The 18,418-nt window shown below is 44.7% G+C and overlaps 1 protein-coding gene across 3 annotated transcripts in view; it reads left to right on the top strand.

Annotated features, from left to right (window-relative positions):
- The first annotated feature begins 2,494 nt into the window (after positions 1–2,494).
- The window catches only part of MATN2 (matrilin 2), a 121,068-nt gene continuing 105,144 nt past the window's right edge, over positions 2,495–18,418 (top strand). For all 3 annotated transcript variants that reach the window (XM_047088966.1, XM_047088965.1, XM_047088964.1), the window contains exon 1: positions 2,495–2,639. In XM_047088966.1, the coding sequence (XP_046944922.1) occupies positions 2,495–2,639 (145 nt within the window). The remainder of the gene's footprint in view (positions 2,640–18,418) is intronic.

Here is an 18,418-nt window from a genome sequence, read left to right as displayed (position 1 = left end):
AAATAGTAAGCACTGAATAAACATTTGCTATTTTTAAAATAAATTTAATGCGTAGTGAAAAGTGAGCTAGCTCTATACAGCAAGTGTGAAAAAATGTGGACTTTGAAGGTTCACAGGCTTGGGTTTATCTCCAGGTCAGTTCCTGAAAGCAATTCACTAAATTACTGGGTATTTTTTTTTTTTTAAGTTTTGGGAAATGGTCCTTGCCCTGGCCCTGCCCTCTTCCTGCCTTTGACGAGAAGATAGCTATGCCCTTTCATGAATTGACTTCTGGGGACTTGACTTGCAGCTAATTGAGTTTTCTGTTAATCAGAGAATTGGTAATTGGCCTTCTTACCCTGGGTTTGAATCTCTGCTTGCCACTTACTTTAGCTGCATGACCTTGATCAAATCGCTGAGCTTCTCTGAGTCTCAGTTTCCTCATCTCCAAAAAGCAGAAGTAATAATCCTGATTTCTGCAAGATAGGTGTGAGAATTAAATGAAGTCAGTTGGGTGAAATCGCCAAGCACAAGATGAGGACTTAGTAAAGATTTTACATGTAGATGATGTTACTGAATTATTGTTCCTCCTTAAATATTCCCTCCTCCCCACCTACTTTATATAAATTAATAAATTGCTATGATACTTACTCTACACATAGAAAATGGGAGGATAAGTTTAAACCTAGTTCCAGGACACTGGCTTATCCATGAGGTTTTTCCAGGCTGAACAGTCTTGACATCATTCACCATGTGGCCAAGTACCTTTCTCATCTCGTGTGAAGCACTGAGATTGGCCATCCTGTGAAAACCTGGTTGTGACCCTCTCACTGTCCTGCTTAGAATCCTTCTAAGCCTTTATACCAGCTGGCCTCCGGCACCAATACAGAAAATGGGTAAAGGCAGTGCTATTTTGGTAGAGACAGTGCCCCTCTGGTTTGAAGGACCCCTTGCTCCTGTGGGTACCTGAAACTCAACTCAGGGCTAAAATTCCTTATGCATCTGAGAGCTTCATGCTCAAATTGGGTTTGATCCTATTCTTCTCTGGTCCCCCAGCCCCTTTGCTCCTTTGCTTGTCCCCACCTCTCCATGGGTGCCAGGCACTATTCTCAATGCTTTAGTTATGTGTATCAGCTCACTCAATTAACTAGTATTACCGCATCTTCGCATAAAGCTTGGGAGGTTAAGTAGCTTGCCCAAGGTCATACACAGTTAGTGAGTGTCAGAGTCAAGGCATAAAGCCAGGAAGTTCTATGCCAGAGTCCAAGCCTTTAAGCACTACACCATGCTGCCTCTTAACAGATGTGTGTGGGAGGCAGGGAGGCTAGGAAGCTCACTCTGCAATGCTATGTGAGGCCAGCCATATATGATTTCCTTGGGAAATTTATATATATTAATTTGTGCCATCCACCGTTATTAGACTGAAGGAATAATGTTACTTGTAATGTTCAGATATAATTTTTCCTTTTTCTTGAAATTTTTTTAGTTTATTTGAGAGAGAGAGAAAGAGAGAAAGTGTGTGTGTGCCCGCGTGAGTGAGGGAGGGACAGAGAGAGAAGGAGAGAGAGAATCCCAAGCAGGCTCTGAGCTGCCCAGTGTCTGACGTGGGGCTCAATCCCATGAACCATGAGATCGTGACCTGAGCCGAAACCAAGAGGTGGATGCCTAACAGACTAAGCCACTCAGGCACCCCTAGTTTTTCCTTTTTCAAATCCAAGATATAGAATGTGATTATAAACAATTGATAATAAACTTAATTGAGGAGAAACTTCAGTATATATATGTATTTTTCCCCTCAAGTTTTCCATTCGGTCTTACAGATACAAAAGCGATGAAAAATTTTAGTATGCATGCCGTCAGAGTATCCAAGGACCTACTAATGGAAGTTGCTAGAGTTCTTAAGGATCAAACACATAAATGGCATTGTTAAAAGTTTATTTATTTATTTTGAAAGAGCAAGAGCGGGGGAGGGACAGAGAGAGAGGGAGAGAGAGAGAATCCCAAGCAGGCTCCACACTGTCAGCGCAGAGCCCGACTCGGAGCTCAGTCTTACAAACCATGAGATCATGACCTAAGCTGAAATCAAGAGTCGGATGCTTAACTGACTGAACCACCCAGGCGCCCCCACAAATGGCATTTTATTTTTTTATTTTTAAAATTTTTAATGCTTATTTATTTTTGAGACAGAGAAGAGCATGAGGGGTAGGGTCAGAGAGAGAGGGAGACACAGACTCTGAAACAGGCTCCAGGCTCTGAGCTGTCAGCACAGAGCATGACGCGAGGCTCAAACTCACAGACCGTGAGATCATGACCTGAGCTGAAGTCGGAAGCTCAACCGACTGAGCCACCCAGGCGCCCCACGAATGGCATTTTAAAGACAAGTGGCATGTCTGACACTGAAAAGGTGAAACAGCGGGTCTATAGCACCTAGAATTCAAGGATATCTGGAAATCTCACCCTGCTCTCTCCTCTTCTTGTGTTTGTCACAGCCTTGCCCCTCTTCCTCTTCTTGAAGATGGAGAAGATGCTGGTGGGCTGCTTTCTGCTGGTCCTCGGACAGATCCTCATTCTCCTCCCTGTCGAGGCCAGGGAGCGGCCTCCCTCGAGGTCCGTGTCCAGAGGGAGACACTCTCGGACTCACCCCCAGACGGCCCTCCTGGGTGAGTGTCGATGCCTCTGTCGCTGAAGCAGGAGGGAAGAGGTGGTTGAGGGCAGACGTCCAGGCTAGGAGGTGGACACACGTCAGTCGGGAAGCTCCTCCCTGGGACTCCTGTTGGGTGTGTGGGGAGGGGTGGGGAGCAGATCTCATAGGCAACGGGTGCATGGGGTTTTCCAAATGAAATCGCACCCTTCTATTTCAAGGCCGTTTAATCTCAGGTTCACGACTTTTCTCCAATACACAAGGAAAAGATCTGAAAAGGTCCTGGTGTATTTATCTGGACAGGGGTGTGATAGTTTTTTATTGGATCTGTTCAGCTTATCTGCATGGCAGCATGGGGAAAAGAGCAGGCCGGCTTGTGGGAGGTGGGAGCGGCCACAGAAGAGAGGTGAGGGCACTGTGAGCCAGATCAAGATATTAGGAATAGAAAATGTCGGGCTTCTGTTGTGAACATGTTTTCTTCAGGTGAATCTTCCTCTTTCTCCAAGAGAAGGAAAAGGTCATGAAAACACATAGATATGGATAAATGGATCTCGTTGTAAACACGGGCTCTGGAAAGCCCAGGGTGTGGAAGCAATAGGAAGGTTGGCCGGTGGAAAGGGAATGGGTTTTGGCATAGACCTGGGTTCAAGTTCTGGCTCTGGTACTTACCAGATGTGTATATTTAGCCAGTGTTGTCTCTCTGAGGTTCAGTTTCCTCATCCATAGAATGGGAATATTAATGCTGACCTCGAAACATTTTTGTGAGGAGAAAATAAGGTAATACATGTAAATTGTAGGTATGCCATGAATGGTAGTTTAACCACAACTGTCATTTTACGAAGTCATTCTCTGAAACTGTGTTTTATAGCTTGTGGGCCAGCTGACAGAATCGGACTCCCTACGAAGTCCATTGAGAGAACTACCCTATTGCCTGGTAGCCTCAGCATTCAAAATTATAATCAGAGACCAGGGGGAACCCAAAAAAACTTTGTTTTGAGAGGTTGGAATCCTCACTCATGTTAACTGAATGATGGCCCCCTGATTCTGGGCCTTCCATGTCTTTAGTCTTCTGAGAATCTCCATCTCCATAGTGACTGAAATGTAAGACTTTTGCAAAAATGGCAAGGACTGGAGGATGTTTACTACATTGAAGGGCTTTTTAAAAACAATTTCAAGATGACAAATATGCCTGTCCATCTGTCTATCTATCTAGATATCTATATCTAGATATCCATATATCCATATATCTATAGCTATACACACACACACACACACACACACACACACACACACACACACGGAGGAAGAGAGAGAGAGAGAGTGGAAAATGCCTGACCCCTAGATCACCAGCAGTTAGGTGTCTGACGGGGCTTTCAGTATGAGCCACCACACACTTAGCTGGAAAAGCATCTCCCTCTCAGCCCTAAATACCTCCTCCCCCTCCCCAGCCACACACACACTGGGTCTTCCCTAGTTGTCAGCACTCACTGTCCTCTCCTTCACCCCAAGTTCAGGCTCTGACGTAGAAACCCCTTGTCTTCTGACATAAGAGACGGCGTCCTGTTTTGCCAAAGGCATCAACCCCACATCCAGTTTTGCCTCCTGTTTCTCATTTTGCCGGAGAATGCACCGGGGACACGGAGGAGGATGGAGCATGGCACATGTCCCCACCCCAGAGAGTGGCCAGTGGCTACTCCCGGACGCTCCAGAGGGCTGCTTGACTCGTGAACGTGGTTCAGTGAGAGTCATGAAGCCGGAAGGGCAAACACCACAACTTTGGCCTGGGTCCTCGTGTGTCACCTGCTTTTGGTCTCCTTTGACAGGGAACGAAGATACAGAAGCCACATTCGTTGTAGTCCTTGCCCTGGTCATGTGACCTTCTCTTCATTCTTAAAATATGATGTCTGACATTTAAAAAAATTTTTTTTTAATTTTATTTATTTATTTTTGGGAGAGAGAGAGAGCACGAGCAAGGGAGGGGCAGAGAGGGAGACACAGAATCCGAAACAGGCTCCAGGCCCTGAGCTGTCAGCACAGAACCCGACGCAGGGCTCAAACCCACAAACCGTGAGATCATGACCTGAGCCCAAGTCGGTCGCTTATCCGACTGAGCCACCCAGGCGCCCCATACGGTGTCTGACATTTTACGGGCGTTTGCTTTTCTCGACTTTTTGTTTTTTATGTTCTAAACATTGCCCAGGCACATTTCACTTCTGTGGCAAATTATTTTGGCTGTAGTTATGGTATGCACTACATGCTGTATTTCACTAGCTGCTTACTTGCAAGGGTGGTCTGTGCAAGTTTAACAGAGAAACAGAATTGTTTCTTAGGGTAATTCTTCATTTGGGTTTTCTGATTTTTTTAAAGAGAAGATTATATTTTATGTCTAAATTTAAGTCAGGGTTCCAGTAACAGCTTGAGCCAATTAAAAAATAAAAATAACGCACTATTTATCTGCCCCTCCTATGCATGTTTCCAGGCTACTCAGGTGGTAATCAGTGGTGATGTGTGACCACGTAGGCTCCTCCCCGTACTTTATTCATCCATCTGGGGTTTCTGCTGCTTGGCAGATGTGGGGGCTTTAGAAAGAACAACTGCCATTAGGAAGTAGTGGGGCAGACAGACATGTAATAAACACTTAAAAATAAACACTTAAAAAATATTTTACTTAGTTAATTCATTAATTAAAAAAAAAAATAAACCCCCAACATAACCCATAACATAAAATACTGGTATAAAAAAATGACATTTTCTAAATTAAAAAGAATAGTGAGAAGAACAGCACTGTTCTACATTTTTATAAACCAATTTAGTGCCTGACTTTTAAAAAAAATTTTAATATTTATTTATTTTTGAGAGAGAGAGAAAAAGCATGAGCAGGGGAGGGGCAGAGAGAGAGGGAGACGCAGAATCTGAAGCAGGCTCCAGGCTCGGAGCTGTCAGCACAGAGCCCAATGCGGGGCTTGAACCCATGAGCAGTGAGATCATGACCTGAGCCGAAGTTGGATGCTTAACTGACTGAGCCACCCAAGCACCCCTAATGTCTGGCTTAATCAAAGGCAGCTGGATTCTCACCTCATCTAGTCTGTCATGAAATGTTGTTTTGGTTGGACTACATGAAGAAAACATGGCTTCACACAGATTTGTAGTCTGACAAAGGAAAAGCATTCTTTTTTTTTTTTTTTTAATATAATTTATTGTCAAATTGGCTAACATACAGTGTGTAAAGTGTGCTCTTGGTTTCTGGGGTAGATTCCCATGGTTCATCGCCTACATACAACACTCAGTGCTCATCTCAACCATCCATCCCTTCTCAATGCCCATCACCCATTTTCCCCTCTCCTCCATTCCCCCATCAACCCTCAGATTGTTCTCTGTATTCAAGAGTTTATGGTTTGCCTCCCTATTTTTCCCCTTTCCCTTTCCCCATGGTCTTCTGTTAAGTTTCTCAAGATCCACGCATGAGTGAAAACATGATACCTGTCTTTCTCTGACCGACTTATTTCACTCAGCACAATACCTTCTAGTTTCGTCCATGTTAGGAAAAGCATTCTAATAGCCTTTTCAGATAATCGTGGATATTCTTCTTTGATATGACACCAAAACTTGACAAATGATGGTTTCTTAAAAGTTAGTTGCAGAACCTAAAACCACATCAGTAAACTTTTTGCACTCTATATAATCGTGAGAGAATAAGAATATAAAAGGCAAACATTAGTGCTATTATGGGTATAGTTCTGACCTCATGGACCCTTTGAAGTGCTCTCAGGGACCCTTATGGGTCCCCAGACCACACTTTGCAAACAGCTGGTTCAGGGCTGCATTCCTAGTGAAGGTGGAGATCCTCCCTGAGGATCTGAGCGGGCAGGGGGGAGGAGTGAGGCTGGAGCGTGGAGGTGGGACCTGGTCAGGCACTGGAGACCGCCATGCTTGTGAGGTGGGTGGTCTGAGCTGGAGACAGCCTGGGGGAGGGAACCAAATCACTTAGGGCAGGGGTGGGAATGCCTGGGAGACTTTAACAAGGCAACAATAGTGATCACTGCTGACTCCCTGTCAGTTCACTGTGCCATCTGGACAGTCTCAGTCTTCGTGGGCCGTGGCAAAGGGCAGGGAGAGCCTATACTTGCAGAGGCCACCAGAAAATGACAGAACGCATTCTCTAGCCCAAAGTCCCCTCCAGGCAACAATGCCAGCAGGTGGAATTGGAGCTGCAGGATGGGCCGTACCCAGAGAATAAGCCGGCGGAAGCCTCCAGAATCTTCCCCTCTGTACTCCTCCTTTATCAGTGGTCCACATCCCCTCCCAAACTCCCCACCTCCTCCTTAGGCCCCCTTCAAGGAGGGGCTAACCAGAGGTCATGTTGCCTCCACCCGAACTACCTCTGTCTTGCATGTGCACATTTTTTCTCTTTATTACTTGGGGGAGGGGGGTGGACCTGTTGCCAGGACAACCACTGGATTCATATCACCCTTTTTGGAAACCTTAACCCACTGTACTCTTGACTCTCCTTACTCCTAGAGCAAGAGTACACAAACTGTCTACACTTCTGCCAGCTGGCTCTCCCTCTTTTGTCTTTTACAAGGTCTTGTTGACACATGCATTCTTTTCTCAGTTTACCAATGTAGCCCATTTTATTTCTGCTAACTAACCTCGAAACCTTTTCCTTTCCTTGTGATAGATTCCCCTTCACATCAGTAGTACACACGGAATTCACATTTATGTTTTAAGAGAGAGTGTTTCAAGTGGGAGGCAGAGACTCTAAAGGAAGCTAGCCCCATAGTACGGTTAACAGGTGGTGGGAGCTGAACCACCACTCCCCCAGCGAACGCACACACGTGCACACACACGCACATGCTCTGCTAGGGAAAATTCCAGGGGTCAGAGGTGTTCAGGGGTACAGGCTACAGAATTCAGTGAAATTTAACAACAGTTAACTTACCAGTTAAAAATAAAGCTAATGAAGACAGTCTAAGAACTCATAGCATACAGCCCCAAGTTCTGTTCCTTGGCAATCACAGTACTTATAAGGGACTTACTTCCATCTTTGCACACATTTCCAATTAAATCTGACATCAAAATATTAGTAAAAATGCAATGTGTTTCATATAAGGACCTGAAACCTCCTAAATTAGCCGCATGACCGAAGGAATTGGCTGGCCAAGAGAATTAAGTGTAAGAATGTCCTACTCTCTGTTGCCAATGGCAGTTTTTGCCTACGTTGATAATTATTCACATTTTCAAGTGTTGGCTGCCAGTAAATGAATTTCCACATCCTAAAACAATCCTCCTAATTGACAAGTGTTGGCACTCTCAGTGAGGGAGGAAAAGCACATGCCAGAGGCCATCAGAGCTTTTGGCTTCTCAAGTGACAGACCCATTGAGGCCACAAATCCTACATGCCCTGAAGCCACCTTATCACGATTTGAACTTGTGTCTCATTCCCTGTGCTTTCAGCGGCTTTGTACACTCTCTTTCTTCTACCTGGAATATCTTCCCTTAGCGGAGGCCTGTGCATCAGCCAGGGCCAGCTCTTCCCTCTCCCAACCAAGTAGGACCCTCTTGGCCTCGGCCACAGACACCACAGGTCCTCTCCCAAGGTGTCAGCCCCATCTGCCTTGTATTTCTGGGGTAATAGTGGCACCCACTCAAGATGGATTCCTATCCTAGTTATTTTTCTACTTGTTTTTACCACTAGACTACAAACCTTTGAAGGTAAAGACTGTTTCTCACGTCTCACAGCACCTCTGGAGGCTACTCTCATTTACTGAGCCCCTGCTGTGAGTTGGGACCTGCTAGCTCATTTAATCCGAGAGAAAAGAGATAAAACACTGCAAGGTGGTTACTGGCTTATCTCATTTGCAGAAGAGGAAGCCCAGACTCAGAGAAGTTAAGCGATTTGGCAAACTTGTCAAGGCTTCTGCAAACCCAGAAAGAAAAGGTGCCCACTGCCACCCCTCTTAGGGAGAAGATGTGCGGCTCAGGGGAAGATATGTGTTTGAACAAAGAAGAGGGCACCTCACCCTCGAGCTTGCTCGCTGACCAGGAGTTTTTGAGCAGGCCATGAAATGCCCATCCGCATTTGGAGGTGCTGCTGCTTCTGCCGGTTACCCCGAGGTCTGCGGACCTCAAGGCCTGGCACTGGTCCGTCCTGCCCTCAGGAAAGCTCAGTGCTTGTTGAACGACTGAGAGGATGAGATGCACAGACGGCTGATTTCATCCCCGTTTGGATGCTTCTGGTCTTGGTTCCACTTCTACTTAGCAAGTGACACTGGGCAAGTCGCTGTGTCCTGCAGTCTGTTCATCTACAAAGGGAGGTGGTTGAAGTCCGTGATCTTCATGTCTCATCTAAGGTGTGGTGACATCACTGATTCCGGGCCTCCCAGACGCTCCTTCTCTGGCTCTTGTGGTGAAACGCCCACTTCGATCCTTGGCTTTCTTCCACTTTCTCCAGGTGGGAGAGCCAAGACAGAGCCATATTCTGGAGACTGAGGGGGCAGAAGTTTGGAGACAGAAGAGGTGGGGCAGTAGAATCAGGTAGGAGGGTGGGAGAGGGATGAAACAGCAGTATTAGGCAGAGGGGTGGGATAGAGTAGTAGGGTCAGGCAGAGAGGTAGAGGGGACAGTAGGATTGAGCTGGGAGCAGAGGTGGGGAGGTAGGATCAGGCAGGGGTGTTGTGGGCAATAGGAGCAGGCAAGGGGGTCGGGTGAGGCAGTGAGATCAGGCAGGGGGTGGGGGATGGGGGCAGTGAGATCAGGCAGGGGGTGGGGGATGGGGGCAGTGAGATCAGGCAGGGGGTGGGGGATGGGGGCAGTGAGATCAGGCAGGGGGTAGGGGATGGGGGCAGTGAGATCTGGCAGGGATGGGGGATGGGGGCAGTGAGATCAGGCAGGGGGTGGGGGGTGGGGGCAGTGAGATCAGGCAGGGGTGGGGGATGGGGGCAGTGAGATCAGGTAGGGGGTGGGGGATGGGGACAGTGAGATCAGGCAGGGGGTTGGGGATGGGGGCAGTGAGATCGGGTAGGGGGTGGGGGATGGGGACAGTGAGATCAGGTAGGGGGTGGGGGATGGGGGCAGTGAGATCAGGTAGGGGGTGGGGGATGGGGGCAGTGAGATCAGGTAGGGGGTGGGGGATGGGGGCAGTGAGATCAGGTAGGGGGTGGGGGGTTGGGGGCAGTGAGATCAGGCAGTAGGATCAGGCAAGGGGGTAAGGGGGCACTGGGATCAGGCAGCAGAACAGTGGTTCTGAAACTTTATTGCACATCAGAAGCTCCTGAAAGGCTTGTTAGAACACAGACTACTGGTCCCTGAGCCCAGAGTATTTGATTCAGTAGGTCTGAGTTGGGCACATTTCTGGAGATCTCCATTTGAGAACCACTGTAGAACAGAAATCTAGAAGGTGGGGTGGGGTGGGGGGATGGGCAGGAGGCAAAGATCTTAAGGAGGAGATGCTGTGGGGCATGAGCCAGAAACATTGCAGGATGAGTAACGTCTGCTAAGAAACTGCAGTTGGAGAGAATAAACTGTGGGCTGGGCCCACCCCTTCTGAAGCTTTGAAAATAAGCTGCTGGCGATTTTCTACCCCGGGGTGGGGAGTTGGCAAAGGTGGGCCCCCAGCCTGCATTGGGAGCCGGCCTCTTACAGCAGAGTGATTAGCACACATCTGAACCATCAAGTGGCTGGTGTGTGTCTTTGTCATCAGAACTAATTATACTGAAGGTTAATGCGTAGAGCTAATCAAACTGTTTTAACTATAGCAAAGGCTTTTCAAAAATAAAATCCTTTGAAGTAAAATCACACCCCCCTCTTCAGCCCTCCACAGCATCCTCTGCTTTACAACTGCAGCTGGAAACAAGGACTCAGTGGAGGGGCTGTCATGGCTGCTGCTCAGCCCAGAGGCATAAAATGCATCGCTTGGGGCGCCTGGGTGATTCAGTCGGACTTAAGCGTCCGACTTCGGCTCAGGTCACGATCTCACGGTTTGTGAGTTCCAGCCCCACGTCAGGCTCCGTGCTGACAGCTCAGAGCCCAGAGCCTGCTTCAGATTCTGTGTCTCCCTCGCTCTCTGCCCCTCCTCCTCTCGCACTCTGTCTCTCTCTACCAAAAATGAATAAACGTTTAAAAAAAGATCTTTAAATGCATCTCTTCATGCCTCTGCTCTGTTTTATATATAAACTAATGACTGTTATCATTCGTGTTTAATAAACTGCATAAACTGAATTCCTCATTCCTATCTTGTAATTAACATTGGAAGAATTTTTTTTTTAAGCATAGTATGTGACTTCCAATAAGCTACAAAGTTAAAAGCTTTCCTAGCCAATGGGGAAAACAATGATTTTTTTTTTCCCTCCTACAGATTCTCTCTCTCTCCTTCTTTCTTCCTTTCTCTTCTCTTAGATTCTTTATCCCCTTCTTCTTCCGTAACTCTCCTTTATCTCTCCCTCTTAAATCTTTCCCACCCTCCCTCATTTCCTTCTTCAGTTCCAGGATGTTCTATTCTCAGCTTGCCCATCTGTTTGGCAGCTGCAGTGTGCGTGCATGGGGATCACGGTGGGGGACATCCCTCTCTGTGACTGACATAGCCACTCTTCTTTTCTCTTTGATGGCTTGTCCTCTTGGAAAGGCAAGCCATACAGTCTTACCCCTCTGGCCAATCACGTCCCAGGTCTCCCTCACTGACGATAATAAAGTAATGATAATGAGGTCTATCTTTTTTTGGGTGGGGGGGGTCATCTACTATGTGTCAGGCACTGTACTAGGTAGTTCCCAGTTTATTCTGCATGGTATTATTATTCCCATTTTACAGATGAAGACATTGAAACTTACAGAGGCTAAATGGCTTGCTCAAAGTCATGTAACCCTTGAGCCGCAGAGGTAGAATATGAGAATACAATTTACCTTTCCCTCTGCTCAAACGCTTTTCTGCAACCCTGCCTCTTCTCTTTTATCCAACCGAATTGGACTCATCTTTCAGGACTCACTGGAAGCATTCCCAGTCTTTTAGGTTGGCATTTAATACCCCAACAATGCATTCCCCCAGCATGCCATATGTCTCAGCACAGCACTTACAGCCTGTACAGCGATTGCCTGCTTCATTGTCTATGTTGTATTGGCAGTGATTAGTAACGTGCCAGGAACACAACAGGCACTCGGTAGATACCTAGAGAAGAGTAAATGAACTAACAAATGAGCAAAGAGGCATTTTTAGAGAGGAGCCACAGGGCTGGTGAAGGTTTCTGAAGCTAGGGCATGTGGAAAACATTTGAAAGACCTGAGAAAGTTTAGCTTGAACAAATAGAAGATGCAGAAGGGCTCTCTGAAGGCTGTTATGGATGAGTCCAGACTTGTTATTAAGACCTTGAAGAGGAGATGCAGAACCAAACACTTGTGCTTTCAAGGACACAGATTTTTCTTTCATATGAAGTTTTGTAGCCACCAGATTATTCCAGGAAGGAACAACTTGCCTCTTCAGGCTTCAGGGATGTTGGAAGCCTCGGGTGTAGAAGCTTAAATAAACCTCTCCTCGGCAAACCCTCACATTCCAAGATTCTATGGAGTTGCCTGTGGAATTAGGAAATGAACTGGAAGATAAGGACTTTCTTCCCTATTTAAAAAAAAAAAAAGCTAAATATTTGCTTTCCAAGAACAATCTGCCTTAGGAGCCTTTCCAAGCACATAGTTTAAACAAGGGAGAAACTGAGAAATTTTTAGTGACTGGCAACATATAATTTGTTGAATCCCTGAGTTTCACTTCTGGCAATGGTAACTGAATGAATGAAAAGAATGATTACAGGTTAATTGTGTTCGCTTTTTTGGTTAATTCATGGAGGGCTTGTAGTCAGTTATTAGGATTAGACCTTTAGTACACTTGGCTTAGTAGCTGACATATAGCAGGTGTTTTTAACATAAGTGGGATACTTCGCTTTTTTATGTGCTAAATTTTATCTTCTTCATTTCAGTTCCTCATTTTTGAGTCATATCTTTTTCCTTCTTAACGTAGCAATTTAGAGTCATTTGCATATTTGATAACATGCTTTATATATCTTCATGTCCCCACTGAAAATATTAAAAGAATGTTTTATATTCTTTTGAAATGATTATAAACAATAATCATCTTTACTTAAAAAAATTCACACTTAAATATTTAATGACCACTAGGTACTGAAAATAGCTGTTTCAAAAAGTTGCCTTGAATGATCAACCTATAAACATTTCATATATTCTGGAGAGGAAATATTATGGAGACTCGAGTTGTGTATTAGTTTGTTAGGTCTGCCATAACAAAGTCCCATACACTGGGTGGCTTAAATGCCAGACATTTATTTTCTCACCTTTCTGGAGGCTAGAAGTCCAAGATCAAGGTTGGCAAGGTGTCGGTTTTTTCTAAGGCTTCCTTCCTAGGCTTGCAGCTAGCTGCCATTTCCCGGTGTCCTCACCTGCTCTTCCCTCTGTACCTGTCTACACCTACATTTCCTCTTCTTTTTTTTTTTTTTCATTTTTATTTTTTATTTTAGAGAGAGAGAGAACAGGCACACTCGAGCAGGGAAGAAGGGCAGAGGGGGAGAGAATCCCAAGTAGCCTCCACGCTCAATGCCAAGCCTGACTTGGGGTTCGATTCTGCAAACTGCGAGATCGTAAGCCAAAATCAAGAGTCAGATGCTTAATTGACTGAGCCACCCAGGTGCCCCCAAATTTCCTCTTCTTATAAGGATGCCAGTCGTATTAGATTCGAGCCCAGCCTAAGACCTCACTTTAATTACCTCTTTAAAGATCCCATCTCCAAATACAGTGACATTCTGAGGTACTAGGGTTAAGACTTTAACTAGTGAATTGTGGGGGGACACAGTTCACCTCACAGCCAGTTGCTTTGCTTTTCACTTTCATTTGTGGAGGACAGCATGTCTTCTGTGACATGTTCCTTTGATAAAACTGTTACTGAGTTACACCGGAGAAGCACACTCAAAGACTTCAGAGATGTGGATATTTCTGAGTCCTTAAAGCGGGTTGGACAAACATGGTGGGTTGGACAGCCAACGTCCTAGGGCTGCAGATGGGAAATGAATGCAGCATAGCCAGGATGGGAAGCCAAGTCCGAATAAGATTTTTCAAAAGCCAAGAATTAGAACCACTAGCTCAGAAAAGCCTTCTTTCAATATATCCAGAATAGGCTGATTTACAGGGGAAGATGAAAGGAGGGCAACATGTGTATTTTGGCTGCTCGGAGGATGGTGGGGCTGGGAAGGGAGGAGGAGGGAGAAGTTATCATAAGGCTGCAGCCAGCCAAGGAGAGAGAACATCAAAGAGGAGGCTGATGGCCAGATGTACAAAGAGCTGATGCAGGGGAAGGGTCTGGGGGGAGAAACAAGAGGAATGTAGGCATCTGACGACATGGGTTCAGAGCCAGGAGGGGCCTTCAGAAAGGCACGATGGGTTATGTGCACTGTGGGGCATTTGGCCTTGAGAAACCTGGGGAGAATGAGCCTCAGGGGACTTTAAAGTCACGTTGGACCATAACGTAAACTGGAGGAATCTCGTCCAGAGGGCTCAGACCTGGCAAAGGCTGCTAGAAGCTGCTTTCCATCTCTAGCTCTTAATTCCCCAGCCTGACATCAGGACTTGTTCCAGTCTACGGGATCCATTGACTGAATATGTCCTGAGAATCCCCACATTATAAGCTATGTCAGGCCAAGTGAAAGATGCAGAATCCTTAAAAGTTTGGGACTCATTGCTGGGGTAGCCAGGGAAGTGTTCCCTTCTCCTAGAGGTACCATTTGTCCATAATGTGCTCAGATGCCTGTCTCCCTGTGGCTGTCCTGTGTGATTGTCCCATCTACTGAAGGAAGCAGGCTCCTCCACTCCTCTAGTCCAGTCAAACTTGAATTTGTCTCCAAAATGCAGAGGAATAGGAAAGCCATTGATTTTACCTAGTTATGTTCCTGTACCCAGATCGTTTAGTTCTAATATGTTATTTTTTGTTTCATGATTTGCCTCAGTTTTATCACCTATTCCATTTGTTAAACAGGTGTGCATTGAGTATAGTGTTCCAGGATGGCATGGTTTTGGATGCCGATGATACTGCAGAGTCAAGCGGGTCTACCTGTCGTGCTTTAGGGTCGCATGGGTCTTTGGGAGGGAATTCATATAGGATCCATAAGAGAAGAAGTCCTCAAGAGCTAGTAGAACATACTCATAAGCCATCCGGGGTGGGGCCTTCAGTAGAGAGGATATATTTTACAACAAATTCAATTTCTTTAACAGTCACTAGTCTGTTTGGGTTTTCTATTTCTTCTTGAGTCTATTTTGATAATTGGTGTTTTCCTTAATTCATCTCTATTTTCAAATCTATTGGCATACATTATAGTTCATAACACTATCTTTTAATGTGGAGCATGGTACTCTTTAACAAAAGTGCTCAGTGTTTTGTTCCCATAGTTCACAAAGCTCATACCAAAATTCTGAAGGAATATTGAGACTGGAGGATGGTGTGCAGGGGGTGGGGTCGGGGGGAAGATGTCTCTATTGACTCTTAGGTTTCCCTGATAACACCTAGCACTTATAAGAGGGCTTTACAGTTTTGGAAACTTTTCTCTCTTTCCCTCACATAGCCCTTGAGAGGTAGATTTTACCACAGTTCCCAGCTACAGATAAGGACAAATCTGGTCAGAGATATTAACTTATTTGTGACATGTAGATGAAGCTGAAGTCACTCGTAGATCATGCCAGTTTATCTAGAAGAGAGTTTAGAGATCATGTAGTTGACAGGTGTTTAATGGGTGGGCAGGTGGGGCATGGACCACCACAGAGCCTTTGGATAGACTTCAATGGGTCCCTACTTTGGATGGGGAAAAAAATTACATGCTTTCTCACTAACCTCTTAACTGCAATTGAGCATTTCCTTCTATTATGATTGTAAAACCACAAACCACAGGAATAGTAGCATTACTGTATCACCAACAGAGACCACAGATATTTTCATGACACATTATAGTTGTCAGAGATAATTCAAAATACGGTTGATATGAATTGCTACTTTGAGATATATGAGTTAGTGGGCCCACCTTTTGTCCTTGTTATTTAATTGTTTTAAAGTACATTTGTATGGATAAAGGACCTGAATGTGAGACAGGAAACCATTAAAACCCTAGAGGAGAAAGCAGGAAAAGACCTCTCTGACCTCAGCCGTAGCAATCTCTTACTTGACACATCCCCAAAGGCAAGGGAATTAAAAGCAAAAATGAACTACTGGGACCTTATGAAGATAAAAAGCTTCTGCACAGCAAAGGAAACAACCAACAAAACTAAAAGGCAACCAACGGAATGGGAAAAGATATTTGCAAATGACATATCAGACAAAGGGCTAGTATCCAAAATCTATAAAGAGCTCACCAAACTCCACACCCGAAAAACAAATAACCCAGTGAAGAAATGGGCAGAAAACATGAATAGACACTTCTCCAAAGAAGACAACCGGATGGCCAACAGGCACATGAAAAGATGCTCAACGTCGCTCCTCATCAGGGAAATACAAATCAAAACCACACTCAGGTATCACCTCACGCCAGTCAGAGTGGCCAAAATGAACAAATCAAGAGACTATAGTTGCTGGAGAGGATGTGGAGAAACGGGAACCCTCTTGCACTGTTGGTTGGAATGCAAATTGGTGCAGCCACTCTGGAAAACAGTGTGGAGGTTCCTCAGAAAATTAAAAATAGACCTACCCTATGACCCAGCAATAGCACTGCTAGGAATTTACCCAAGGGATACAGGAGTACTGATGCATAGGAGCACTTGTACCCCAATGTTTATAGCAGCACTCTCAACAATAGCCAAATTATGGAAAGAGACTAAATGTCCATCCACTGATGAATGGATAAAGAAATTGTGGTTTATATACGCAATGGAGTACTACATGGCAATGAGTAAGAATGAAATATGGCCCTTTGTAGTAATGTGGATGGAACTGGAGAGTGTGATGCTAAGTGAAATAAGCCATACAGAGAAAGACAGATACCATATGGTTTCACTCTTATGTGGATCCTGAGAAACTTAACAGAAACCCATGGGGAAGGGGAAGGAAAAAAAAAAAAAAGAGGTTAGAGTGGGAGAGAGCCAAAGCATAAGAGACTCTTAAAAACTGAGACCAAACTGAGGGTTGATGGGGGGTGGGAGGGAGGGGAGGGTGGGTGATGGGTATTGAGGGCACCTTTTGGGATGAGCACTGGGTGTTGTGTGGAAACCAATTTGACAATAAACTTCATATATTGGGGAAAAAAAGAAAAAGAAATGTCAATAGCAATAGTACCCTATTAAGTGCACCATATAAATAAATAAATATTTCTGATAAAAAAAAAGTACATTTGTTACTATATCTCCAGCTTTTAAAATATCTTGATAACTGTAGTTCAAATACTTGACCTCTTTCTTAGCCATTGCATTTATTCATCCGTTTGTTTATTGTGGTAATAGGTATATATAAGATTAAACATCTTAAACCCTTTTGAAGTGTACAATTCAGTGAGTATATTCCCATTGTTATGCAACCAGCATCACTGTCCAGAACTTTTCATCATCCCAATCAGAAAGTACCCATTAAGAAGTGACTCCCTTTCCCAAGTGACTTCTTTTTTACTTCCTGTCTCTGTGAACTTGCTTATTCTAGATACCTCATATAAGTGGAGGGTTATAATTTTCATGCTTTTGTGTCTGACTTTTTTCACTAAGTATAATGTTTTTAAGTTCATCTGTGTTGTAGCATGTATCCAAACATTTTGATGGCTCAATAGTATTCCATTATATATATAGATAGATAGGTATCCATTATACATATATCTATCTATAGATATAGATATAGATATAGATATAGATATAGATATAGATATAGATATAGATATAGATACCCATTTTGTTTATCCATTTGTCTGTTGATGGACGTGGGTTGTTTCTACCTTTTGGTTACTATGAGTAATGCTGCTATGATCATTGGCATGCGAGTATCCATTTGAGCTTCTGCTTTCAATTTTTCTTGGATATATACCAAGGATAACATTGCTGAGAAATATGGTAATTCTCTGTTTAACTTTTTGAAGAACTGCCAAACTGTATTCCACAGTGGCTGCACCATTTTACATTCCCACCAGCAATGCACAAGGGTTCCAAGTTTTCTGTATTTTTACCAACGCTTGGTATACTGCGTTTTTTAAATAGTAGCCATCCTAGTGGGTGTTGCATTTTATGTTAGGCATTTAACAAGTTTATTCCGAGAAGGGATCATGGGCTTCACCAGACTGCCATGGAAGTTCTTGGTACAAATAAAGGTTAAGAACTAGGATGAGGGAACCAAAGCCCAGAGATGAAGTGATTCACCGGCAGCACCTATGACTTAAGACCAAGTCTCCCAGGGCTCAGGGGAGCTCTTTTCTCCTCCTGCCATATGGTCTCTTCTCATGTAGACATTTGCCCCAGCCAGTGGTCAGACTGAGTCAGGGCTGGAACCAAGCCATAAACCAACCAGCCACTGAAGCTGAGGCCAGCCCCAGACACAGGCGAGACAGACATAATCCTTGAATGCGAACCGCTGTAACCTAAAACTACCACACACAACCACAGCAACTAAATTTTTATTCACTCAACAAACATTGAGTACCTTGTGTGAGATCAAATTCCATGTTCAGTTGGAGTGTCTAAGGGGCATCCAAAGGGACATCCCTTGGAGATGCTCAACTGCTAGTTTGGTTTACAGGTTAAAGCTCAGGAGGGAGAAATAACCCTGCCTATGTTTCCTTTAAATACAGAATGGTGTCC

The sequence above is a fragment of the Lynx rufus genome, unplaced genomic scaffold, assembly GCF_022079265.1.
Source record: "Lynx rufus isolate CCGP_SWC_20201006 ecotype Redwood Valley unplaced genomic scaffold, mLynRuf1.p SCAF_26, whole genome shotgun sequence".
Lineage (NCBI taxonomy): Eukaryota > Metazoa > Chordata > Mammalia > Carnivora > Felidae > Lynx > Lynx rufus.
The sequence above is the reverse complement of the archived record's forward strand: the minus strand, read 5'-3'. Positions and strand labels throughout refer to the sequence as shown.